Raw genomic sequence first — 12,748 nt, 5'->3', positions numbered from 1 at the left:
AAGACGTACACATTTTCAAACCGGACTAAAAATGTATTCCTCATCACTTTTAATTTCTACATAGATTTCTTCTATATTTTCTAGCCAAAAGTTTGCTTCAAAAGCCAAATCAGATGTAAGATACAGCAACAACTGTTTTCATTTGTAAATGCTAATACAGATGAGAGTGGAAAAACTTGTAGAGGTGATTTGGGCCTTGACCCCGAGCGCTCTTCTCTTTTCTTCCTCCCTCAGCAAACTCATCTTCTAGCATCGCCTCAGTGCACACCTCTGTGCCCCTGACCGTAATGCTTCTGTCTCCGAGTATCGGTGTTTCCTTATTCCAGCGGTCTCTGCTCAGTCATGGCGACAGTGATCTTTGTTATACGAGGATTATCTATGAGCGTTAATAATTTCCTGGACTTCTGGAAAGTTGCGATGAGTTATGCCTGACTGGATGCTATAACGGCTGAGACCCTGCAGTGCGGGGGAAAGCCCTGATAGGAAGACGCTACTGTGGGAAAGAAGGTAGTAGTTCTAATGGGGAAAACATTTTCGTGTGCTCATCCAGATCTAGGTTATTAGATGCTAATAATTTTTCCAAATAGAAAAGCTTGATTAGGGAATGCTGTGGTCTGTAAGTTCGCATCTGCCCAAATTCATATGTTGAAATCCTAACCCCCAAGGTGATGATATTGGAGGTGGGATCTCTGGGAGGTCATGAGGGTGGACCCTCATGAATGGGATTAGTGCTTTTATAAAAGAGGACCCACAGGGCTGGCCTGCCCCTTCTACCATGTGAGGTTAGAGCAGGAAAATGGCCATTTATGAACCAGGAAGCGGGCCCTCACCAGGTACAGAACCCGACCATGCTCACACCCTGATCTTGGACTTCCAGCCTCCAGAACTGTGAGAAGTAAATTTCTGTTGTTTATAAGCCACCCAGTCTGCAGTATGTCGTTATAGCAGACAGAGAATAGGTTCCCCGTAAGACTGAAGATTTCAGAAGCCTTTTTGGGGAGGCTCAGGAAAAAGAAGCTAGTGCAGGTTTGTGGTTTACAGGTGGGCTCTCGGGTCTGGTGGATGCTGGATTCAGATCTCAGCTCCACGTTTATTGACTGTGTGACTTTAGGCAATTGCCTCAACTCAGTAGGCCTCAGGTGTCCTCGCCTGTGAAATGGGATGATGCTGATAGCTCATGGGGGCTGCACAGCGCTTGGACTGTGTCTGGCACATTGCAGATGGCTCATCAATGTTAGCTGTAGAGTAGGATGCGTGGAGTCGAGTCCCAGAGCAGCTGTTTGATTTACAGCGCATTTCTGCAGATCCTATCGGAGAGCGTTTTGCTCTCGGTAAAACTCTGACTGCCCACTGGCTGCGGACTGACTGTGCACATTGGACTGCCTTCTTCTGTTTAGATGTTGGCAGGAAATTCTGATGGAGGGAACTGAAAAGTGAAAGTGTCAGGGGGCATCAATGAGTAGAGTGATTGGAAAGTGGAGACTGTCTCCTCTTTATAGGTCAGACTCGCTCAAAATGCTTTGGCAAAACTCCTTCCTGCTTTTTGCTTTTGAAAGGGGCAAACAAGAGACTGATTTTATTATTTTTTCTAGCCTCAGACTTTTATAATTATAATCTATCTCAATTAACACTCTTCAAACTCTCAAATTGCGGTTTGAGTTGCACCCCAAGAAATTAAACAATTAAATGTGTTTTTGACTATATTTAATAATACAGTACTGCATATTTGAAAGTTGCTAAGAGAGTAGATCTTAAAAGTTCTCTTCACAAGAAAAAAATTTTTGTAACTCTGTATGGTGACAGATGTTAACTAGACTTATTGTGGTGATCATTTCCTACTATATACAAATATCGAATCATTATGTTGTACACTTGAAACTAATATAACCTTGTATGTCAATTATACCTCAATAAAAAAATATTTTTGCCCAGTGCACTTCAAAATCCAACATCAATTTTATTTTTTTTAATTAACTTTAGAACAGCAAGAAGATAAGAGCTTTCAGGAAATCTTTTTATTTTAGCCTATAATTTTTAGAAGTTCAAAGAATGATTTTCCCCTCTTAGATGTGTTATTTTTTAAATCAAGAAATGGAGCAGAATGCTAGGTTTTACTCAGTTGAGTGAAATTATTATTTATGGATCTGAATCAACCTGTTTGAGAAAGTACACTCATTGCCCTTAAGGGTTGTGTTACTCTGGTGTGTCCTGGAAAGTAAATGCTAAGTTATTGTGACAGGTCCCTATGGGGCTTTCTGGTGCCTGCCACATGTCTGTGGTGGTGGTTGCGGAGGAGGGGCTGCACCAGGTGGTCAGAAAGGCGAACTCAGAGTGACCACATGGAACTATGCGGGTTGTGCTCAGCACAAGGGTGCTTGGCCACAAGGATGCAAGGGGCTAGAAATCTCTCGTGTGCCTAGTTCACCAGGCTCTGTGCCCTGATACAGGGCTATACCCACCCAGAAAAAGGGGCCCTCTTCTCGTTTCCACAAAGATGTCACATGGTCCAGACTCAAAGGCTCCTTAAGGCACCATATGGACCAGTGGTGGACCTAGGCATAAAGACACGTTGTGATTTGTAATTATCATTTTCTTTTAATAGTAGTTTAAAAATTGCTATCAAATTAGGACACAGGGGATAAAGATTATAAAATCTGAAAATCCGAACATGGGCACTTCATTACTGAGGTCAGGGAGATTCTCTGCTCCGAGACTCCTCATTCGGACTGTGTATCTTGGCACAAGATCTGTTTAGTTTCACTAGTAGCTGAATACCATATGCAAAGCCGTGTGTGTGTGTGTGGGTGGGTGTGTGTATGTGTCTAAATGTGGACTTCAGTTCCCATTAAAACAAGAATCCTAAACTTTCTGACCTCACATTACAGAGGAACAGTGTCTAGAGCATTTCTTTGTCATAAGGACAGACGGGAAGACCCTTCCATGCTTTCGGACTTGTTCCCCTCCTGTAGTCTATAAGGTGATCCCCATGATAAACCTCACGTGATTTGTACATTGCCCTCCTCTGCAGTGTGCACCCCCATGTGTAAACTTTCTCACTACTTGTAAAAAATACTTTAACATATGGCTGTGAAACAGGGAAAGGTTTTGTTTCCTAGAAGTGGGCAAATTTGTTTACTGTATGTATTGCTTAATGTATAATAATGTATGTGTTTTATGAAGGCCTCCTTTTAACTTAATTACCTCTTTAACAAAGACCTTATCTCCAAATACGATTACATTCTGAGGCACTGGGGTTAGGGCTTATGAGCTCAGTATACGAATTGGTGGGAGGGGGAGTGGTACAATTTATCCCATAATTATGTATGAACAATTTTTTTCTTGTTCCCCTTAGAGTAAGTAGGCACAAGACCTGTCTTTTATGATCAGAAATATAGTTCTGCATTGTGTTTATAGCTGGTTCCCCTAGAAACAGGAAGGGAACAATGACTTTGGTGGTGGTTCTTCATAGCACCCAGCCTATGGCTTATTTATGTGGCCACGAGCCCCACTCGTTGATCTTCTGTGGTAGGTACACCTGCTGTCTGAATATTTCTTTTCTGATATGACAGAAAGTGTCAAGATCTTATGTGCCAAATACGTTAGGTTCTTGGCAGCAGGATCCAGGTCCCAGTGGCCAGCATATTTAGCTAATAGAGTATTTCTGCCCTTCATTTTTCACCATGAATGCTGTTAGGGAATTTATTCTCTCTGTACCTGAGGGTATCTCATAATAATAAAGCTCAGTCAGTGTTGCTCATACTCCCCTTTGGTCAGTGCCTGCAACAATTATATTTGTCCATCCTAAAGTAAAGGAGTTGGGGTAAATTCTCTAACATTCTTGGTTACTTTGCCTTTTGGACTTCATAAATTGTTTTTATGCCTTGCTGGGCTGTGAGTGAGTTCTCGGCTGACCTTGATTTCATATCTAACCTCCATGCCAAGCAGTCAAGGTGGTGCTTCAGGAAGCCAACAGCTCTCCACTGGGGAGAGAGGCTGGTAGCTACCACTTTCTGTCCCTACCAGTTATTTGCTCATCAAGACTGCCCCCAAGCTGAGAACTATTGTAAGTTGTCCAGAACTGCATGATGTTTATGAATAAAAAGATGCCATGCTAAGTATCTATAGAACGGGTCACAAATTTGAGTGTGCATAGAATCACTTAGAGATCATCCTAGAACTACTGAATCAGAAACTCTAGGGGCCCAGCCATCTGTGTTGTTTGCAGCTCTCCAGAAGATTCTGTTGCCTCCTAAGGTTGAGAGCCACTGAGCTACCATCATCTCTCTCTTCCTTTATTTTCTTTTACATAAAATCTTACTGCCCAGTGAAAGAAACCTTAAGCAATTTCCCCTTCCTTCACTGTGGGGTGTAGTTCTCAGGAAAGGTGATAAGCATGCCTGAAAAGATAATTAGAAAGTAGAAGCAGATTTCTGGTAGTTGGTTGTAAATTTTCTTTTGAGTTCTTCATCTCTGTGTGAATCTAAGCAGGATTTCTTCCGAGAACTTTATGAATGGAATTTAGTGAAATTTATTACATTATTCTTTATCACAATGAAACAGAAAGATTAATAGAATTATTTGATTTTCCTTTCTCATTTACCATGGTTCCCTTTTTAGGATCTCATAGTAGGCAGTCAAGCTACTGGATGTGTAGATTATTTTGATCTTCTTTCTGTGCCGCCTTACATCTTTTGGTATAACTGCAGCAAGAGACATTCTTTCAGGGACATTCTTAGAAATGGCAGCCTCTTGGTTGACTTTCTGCTGTAGTTTTCCTTATTCCTGCTCCCTGGCAACCAGAAGGCCTTCTAGATCAGTGGGACCAACTCCTTTGGGGCTGGGCTGGGCCAGGAAAGATGAGCAGGAAGGCGTGGTGAAGGCCACCGTCTTGTCGCCACGTCCATAGAGAATCTTTAATTCCCCACACTCTTGCTTTCTCTCTCCTTGCCAGTCATGGGCTTGAGCCTTCAAATGAGTGCAAGCCTTCACCTGATTTAGGACAGGCCTTTATGGTCGTTAGGTCTTGAGAGGGAATCACTGTCTCTGAACATCTTCTTCAAAGGCCGGTTTCTGTGTGATTGAAGTGTGCTTTGCTCTTCATATTATGAATGAGATGTTCCCCCTAAATAGTTTCTTCATGGCTCTAGGAGAGCAATGCAGAGCATGAGACCTGTCTAGGACGAGTGGGAGACCGACAAGCAGATCCCTGATTTCTGGTGCGTGGCGCTGTTCCTTAACCACCCGTTACCTTCCATTGTAGTGCCTCCTAAGTCTTGCCCAAGATGCAAGGAAGGCATCTATCACCTACTCTTGCCTTGTTAATCAAAATGCATCCATTCTCTGTCTCATCCACCTGTTGCATAGTAGAATATATTGGATACTAACTTAAGCAGATAGATACAGCTCAACTCCCTCCTAGCTAGAATGTACTTTCCCCTGGTCACATGAGCTGTTGACCTGATTGTAATGCATTTGTTTTAAAGAAGGACCTTAAGAAGTTAGTCCTTTAAACAAATAATATTTATAGTTTTGTGGGATTTTATTTAATTATAAAATCTACAGGGACATTGTAAATATTTGGAAAATGCAGAAAAGCACAAAGAAGTAATTAAAAACCATTTATAATTCCACCGTTTGAAGAAAACTAGTATTAACATTTGAGGTGTATTACTCAAGTCTTTGTTTCAGGATATCTGTGTGGTAGTGTTGCACAGTCTCCTCTCTTTACCTACATTTGATAGATTGTATGTATTTATGCTTTTCGTCCCATTAGATAGCCTTCTAAACTCTGTGATCGTGTAGCGGCCAATACCTTATTATTGTGCATTTAGCTTATTTCTGAATTCCTGTAAGAACAATGTGTTGATGAAAATATAGCAATGAGCTTCACACACCCTTGCATATTTCCTTAGAATAAATGTACATTAGAATAAATTTAAAACAGAAACACATTTTAAAAGGTTTTGATACATACCATTCAACTGCCTTCCAGAAAAGTTCTGTCAATTTGCCCTCCTACCAGCATTTTTTAGAGTTCTCAGAATCTTCCCCAACTTTTAAAAATTATTATTAAAAAAACAGTTCCTGCCAACTGAGTGGGCAGAAAAAATATTAGTGGTTTAATAGTGAAGTCCTTCATGACTCACTTTTATACATTTGCTCAGGAAGTTTAGTGAAGTGGTTAATGAGGCCACCCTGGAGACCTGGGGTGAAGTGCTCCATCTCTTCTGCTCGCTGGCCCGCTCAGGTCAGGATAATACCTACTTCAGGAAGTCGATCTGAAGATAAAAGTGGGCATCCCATGAAAAGTGCCTAGAAAGACCTGGCATTACGGTAAGCACCCGATACATATTAGCTACTCTTATGTTCTCCAGGATGTATATTTCTTCTTACATGAATTGCCTTTTCATTTTCTTTGTTTGGGCAAGTGGTTTTTTTTTGGCCAGAGTTTTTAATATATTAAGTATGTTAACCCATTATCTGCCATATGTTGCAATTTCCCCCAACTGGTGGTTTGTCTCTAAATTTTGTTCCAAGTGAGGAAATACTTGGCTATCAGGAAACACAGGCCAGAGAAAGCATCGTTTTGATCCAGGCTGGGTCTTTTTCTGCCTCTCGGTCATGCTTCTTGAAGAGTCACCTTCCTCATCATTGAGAAGTTCTGGTATTGATTTTTGTCATCAGACAGCAAAAGTGGCATTTTAAGCAGGATAACTTATATTAAAAATCATCACCATTGAATAAAACTTTGCTTAATTTATGTAAATATGATCATGGCAGATAGATGAGAGTCCACGGTTAGTATTTCACCATTTTCCACTTATCACTAAAGATCCAACTTGTTAGCATTCCATTAGTGGTGCTGTACAATTAATTAGCTCAACTTGAGAGAAGCTTTTAATATGAGATCAGGATTTCTGATAGATTGAGTGGCCATTAAGTACTACTGCTTTTCCCTCCTTTTCTTCAAGTTATATAGTAGAAAGAGAATTTAGCCACAAAATCTTGTGTGTAAGAGCAATATGCTCATTATTTTGACATATATACATGCTACTAAAAATGAAATTTTTTCACTTCCCTGGAAAAAATAAGGACATAGAGAACATTATTTTTCCTTACTAAGCACGGAACTGATCACAACCAGCCTTATAAAAACATGGAAATTCTACTTGAGCTGCCGACTTGTTTCAAAAAGCTGTTAACAGTGGACAAATACTGCTTCTGTGTGATGGATAAATGGGAGTGTGTTATATTATTGCTACTAGGCTTGTGTATGATTGAAATTTTCCACATAAAATTTTTTTAAAAAGCTGTTTCATTAATAATGCTTACCACTAGGGCCCTTGGGAAAAACTGAACATCTTTCATTTCTGATTCTTCATCTGGCGTATGCTATGTGATTGCCACCCAGATGTGTGTTTTCCCTCTACTCACCTCACCTACTTATTAAAATTGCGTTAAACACTTAACTATTTCCTTATCTTTTTCACTTTTAATATCTTCCATCAGCATATATTTTGGAATTTTCTTCCCAAATATTTTTAAGCGCTAAGTATTGAGCAAGCTCAAATTGAAGGACGTATCAGTGATATTGGGTAGAGGTACAAGGAAATTTCAGCTTCCAAATTTCATACTTCTTTATTAGACCTTTGTCTTTATTTTGTTGTAGTTTTATTTCAAGCATGTTTTTACGTTTATAACATTTTTAAGGGAGAACAATTTAAACCATGATTTATATGGTAACTGTTTTAAGAGTTATTGTGGTGTGCAAGACTGAGGGCTCTTACAAGTGCTGAAATAGACGACACTTAGAGTTGGCCCCAAAGCCGTGTAAATTGTCCTTATTTAAAAATCTTTATCTTTGCAAGGCTTTTCTTCTTATTTTTCCTTTTTCTGTCTGTTTTGATTTGCAATGATTGGAGAACGTAAAGCAAGAAAAAGAGATTGGCTCCCAATGCAATCTAAAATTTTGAATTGCTGGTGAAGGTCTGGGTGCCTGTGATATTGATGCCTGCCTACCGGCTATAACATACGAGTGTGTTCCTGCCTCTCTGTCACGTTAGCCCTTGACTTGTAAGCAAAACGTCATGTAGCATTTAGCTCCTTTAGGGCATTTGTTAGCTACGCCCAAGCATGAAGAACGGGAAGTGCTGAGCCTAACGTTTCTTTAAGCTTCAGTTCCCGCAATGCAAATACTTGACTCTCGCTAGAGGAATTTAACCTCCGTATCTCTAACTTGCAGGCAAAATGAAGGACCGGCTCCCAGAACTTCTGGACTTAACCAGGCAGTGCGACCAGCAGTTCCCAGGCGAAGACGATGACTTTGATGCGCCCCACGAGGACATCGTGTTTGAGACGGATCACCTTCTGGAGTCCCTGTACCGGGACGTCAAGGACCTTCAGAATGAAAACCAGCAGTTGATAGCCGACGTGAAGCGGCTGGGAAAGCAGAATGCTCGCTTCCTCACATCCATGCGGCGCCTCAGCAGCATCAAGCGGGACACCAGCTCCATTGCCAAGGCCATCAAGGCCCGGATCGAGGCCATCTACCGCAAGCTGTGTGCCATGAAGGCGCAGTGCGAGGCGGCCGAGGCCCAGCACGGCGAGCACTCGGCCGTGGCGCGCATCTGGCGGGCACACTACTGCGCGCTCACCCGCACCTTCGAGAGCGCCATGCACGAGTACAACCAGGCCGAGATGAAGCAGCGCGACAACTGCAAGATCCGCATCCAGCGCCAGCTGGATATCATGGGCAAGGACGTCTCGGGCGACCAGATCGAGGACATGTTCGAGCAGGGCAAGTGGGATGTGTTCTCCGAGAACCTGCTGGCCGACGTGAAGGGCTCGCGGGCAGCCCTCAACGAGATCGAGAGTCGCCACCGCGAGCTGCTGCAGCTGGAGAGCCGCATCCGCGACTTGCACGACCTCTACAAGCAGATGGCCCGGCTGGTGGAGCAGCAGGGCGACACCATCGATACCATCGAGCTCAACGTGCAGAAGACCCTCGACTACACGGGCCAGGCCAAGGTGCAGGTGCGCAAGGCGGTGCAGTACCAGAAGAAGAACCCCTGCCGGACTCTCTGCTGTTGCTGCTGCCCTTGCCTCAAATAGCAGGCCGGACGGGGCCCCCGCGCCCCACCCCCAACAGGAGTGCGCCGGGAAGCACACTCAGAAAGACTTGAGGGCCCTCTGCGCTGGGGTGAGTTGTCCCAGTCCCTAGCTAGGGACCTCAGTCTTTAGAGAAAGAAGAGACTCGAGGTCCAAGAATTCCAACTCAGCTTGTGCTCTAGAAGATGGTTGATGCCGTCCCCTGTTTCTTCAGTAAGGACGGGTACCTAGCGAAGTTGTGTGAGGTCGTCACGTGGCATTTTGCGCCCTTGCCCTGTTAACAGAAGCCAAATAGGGAACTGACGTTGTCGCGTGCTGTGGGGTAAATGTCCCCGCATGTTTCCTCGTGAAACTCTAGGAGGAAGTCAATTCTGCGTCGGCTGATAGCATGGACTCATCACCAAAAAAATTCATGTACTCCATCCTGAAAGTACCTTGGTTCTGTTCGATTTCACGTGAAATTGACCTTAGGGAAAACCGTATGCCTTTCATTTCTGATTCTTCATCTGGCATATGCTATGTGATTCCTGCCTAGATGTGTATCTTCATTCTGCTCACCTCCCCTACTTATTAAAATCACATTTTACATCCACTGTTTCCTTATCTCCTTCGCTTTTAATAACTTCTATCAGAATATATTTTGGGATTTTTTTCCCAAATATTTTTAAGCACTGAGTATTGAACAAGCACTCAAATTGAAGTATCAGTCACATTTTATATATTTTTCATAAATGAAAATTATTTAAAATTTATCTTTTTACTTGATTATTACAAATGCACATATATATGTAATGTAAAGTACTAATATTTGCTAACATGTGTACATAGTGACCAATTGGTTTAACTTTACTTTTGTAAATATGATACATAAACATCAGGAAAAACACTTTTACTGGTTGATGGTGTTGATTTGCTTGTTTTGACTTTTATTTCACTCCTGTCTGCATCTCCATAGTCCAGTTTGGGTCAGAACTTTATTTTGAACAACTCTGTGTTGGTTATGGTGATAAAGACAGATGTCAAAGGCTGAAAATGCACACCGAACGAGAGATAATAAAATGACATTCTTGGAAATGTTACTTTTGTTTTACTGAGGACATTCCTTTCATGCATTGAATGGAGTCATTTAAAATAAAAGAATCTTGTTTTTCAAGTTAGTTTAATAAACATCACACTATAAATATCCCATTTATGTATTTGTCTCTTGATCACTTAAATCTTAGGTTACTTTTTCAATTATTCTTTTAAAAAATTCTACTAGCTGCTTGAGGCTCCCACATCTGGATGGAACTCTGAATAGAGGGGAAAAAAATAAAAAAGAATTCATATGGGAGTGCCTTGCTTTCTCTCCTGAGTTACTGACAATAGTATGGCAAAATCATTGTATTTTGGAGATTTGGTTTCCTTTGCAAACTTTGTAATGCCCTTTCCCACATTTACCATGTTTCCTGTCTTTTTTCTGAGTCAACTCGACTCTTTCTACTCGTTATTTAATAAATGGGCAAGTTTATTCAGCAGTTATAATTCTCAGCTCCTTCAGACAGTGAAATTTTAAAAGGAGTAGAAAGAAGAGTATGTGGACTCTTTGGGACAATCTGACTAATCTGGTTATGACCATAAAAACGTAGCCCTGCGCCTAATTTCCATTTCATGGTTAAATATGAGAATTGTGGAAGCCAAGGCCCACTGGGCTCTTCTCAGATTTCTCCTGAGTTCTTAGCTTACTCCAAGGATAGCTTTCACCTTTGATCTAATTCCCTTTCTCTAAAAAGAAGTCTTCACACAGCTCCATCGCTATATCTTTCATGGTAATGATGAAAATAATAAGAATAATAAACTTTCACATATTGGGGTATATGGGAAGCCATTCTGGTTTAAACCTGATTTGCCCCAAAACTTGTTTTTGCCAGAGCAGCCTGACTTCTGGCCCATCAAACATGCATTGTCCATCTGCTTCAAACATTTTTTCAAAGCAAAGAATGCACTTCTTAAAGATAGGGACGAACGTCTCCCTTCCTCTGATGCCAGTACCAGTACTCTGAAGATAAGCTTTTCTTCCAGAAAAGCCAAGGTCCATTTGACCTGCTGGGTTCGTGCCTCACTGCACGTTTAGCTAACTGCACATGTGTGTGCCAACTGCGGAATATCTGCTTGTGTCTTTGAGGAAACAAAACTGTGTTCCTGTCATGCTTGATGTATGTTCTTTGTTCTGAAATAGTGTATGACCACGCCGTGAACCACGCTTCTCCGGAGTGCTGTCTTCCGTGGTGAAGACTGACTTCCGGGCTAGTCCTCAGGTTGGCTCAATAATGTCACCTTATCTTTTTTTTTTTAACTTTTAATTGAGTTCATAAGTTTACATCAATGTGAGATATCAGTTGTGCATGATTTCTTGACTGTCATCACATAGGTCCTCCTCTTCACCCCCTGTGCCCACCCCCACCCCCACCCCCCTTCCCCTGGTAACCACTGAACTGTTTTCTTTGTCCATGTTTTGTTCGTATTCCACATATGAATGAAATCATCTGGTGTTTGTCTTTTTTTTTTAAAGATTTTATTTTTCCTTTTTCTCCCCAAAGGCCCCTGGTACATAGTTGCGTATTTTTAGTTGTGGGTCCTTCTAGTTGTGGCATGTGGGATGCCGCCTCAGCATGGCTTGATGAGCGGTGCCATGTCCACACCCAGGATCTGAACCCACGAAACCCTGGGCTGCCAAAGTGGAGCTCGCGAACTTAACCACTCAGACACAGGGCTGGCCCAATGGGGTTTGTCTTTCTCAGTCTGGCTTATTTCACTTAGTGTAATTCCCTCCAGGTCCTTCCATGTTGTTGCAAATGGGATGAATTTCTCTTTTTTATGGCTGAGTAGTATTCCATTGTATATATATTACCACATCTTCTTTATCTAATCATCAGTCAGTGGGCACTTGGGTTGTTTCCACGTCTTGGCTATTGTGAATAGTGCTGCAATGAACATAGGGGTACGTATGTTACTTTGGATTGTTGATTTTAAATTATTTGGGTAGATACCCAGTAGTGGGATTGCTGGATCGTATGGTAGTTCTATTTTGGTTTTTTGAGGAATCTCCATATTGTTTTTCATAGTGGCTGCACCAGTTTGCATTCCAACCAGCAGTGTATGAGGGTTCCCTTTTCTCCACACCCTCTCCAACTTTTGGTATTTTTAGTCTTAGTGATTATAGCCATTTCAACAGGTGTAAGGTGGTATCTTAGTGTACTTTTGATTTGCATTTCTCTGATGCTTAGTGATGTTGAACATCTTTTCATGTGTTTACTGGACATCTGTGTATCTTCTTTGGAAAAATGTCTGTTCGTATCCTCTGTTCATTTTCTGATCCGGTTGTTTGTTTTTTTATTGTTCAGTTGTGTGAGTTCCTTGTATATTATGGAGATTGACCCCTTGTCAGATATATGATTTGCAAATATTTTCTCCCAGTCAGTGGCTTGTCTCTTTGTTTTGATTCTAGTTTCTTTTGCCTTGCAGAAGCTCTTTAGTCTGATGAACTCCCACTTGTTTATTTTTTCTTTTCCCTTCTTTTTGTTTCCCTTCTCTGAGAACACATGGTATTTGAAAAGATCCTCTTTATTTCGATGTCAGAGTGTACCATCTATATTATCTT

At 41.6% G+C, this 12,748-nt stretch overlaps 1 protein-coding gene across 7 annotated transcripts in view; it reads left to right on the top strand.

Moving 5' to 3' along the window:
• STX11 (syntaxin 11) overlaps positions 1–10,296 on the top strand; it is an 82,372-nt gene extending 72,076 nt beyond the window's left edge. For 5 of the 7 annotated variants that reach the window (XM_070602768.1, XM_008522177.2, XM_008522179.2 and 2 more), the window contains one exon: positions 8,243–10,296. In XM_070602768.1, the coding sequence (XP_070458869.1) occupies positions 8,243–9,111 (869 nt within the window). In that variant the 3' untranslated portion in view covers positions 9,112–10,296. Of the gene's footprint in view, positions 1–6,164; positions 6,334–7,794; positions 8,074–8,242 lie in introns of those variants that run through there. The other 2 variants (XM_070602769.1, XM_008522181.2) reach the window with 2 other exon arrangements.
• The last annotated feature ends 2,452 nt before the right edge of the window (positions 10,297–12,748 follow it).

Source organism: Equus przewalskii, chromosome 32 (genome assembly GCF_037783145.1).
Source record: "Equus przewalskii isolate Varuska chromosome 32, EquPr2, whole genome shotgun sequence".
Classification (NCBI taxonomy): Eukaryota; Metazoa; Chordata; class Mammalia; order Perissodactyla; family Equidae; genus Equus; species Equus przewalskii.
The sequence above is the reverse complement of the archived record's forward strand: the minus strand, read 5'-3'. Positions and strand labels throughout refer to the sequence as shown.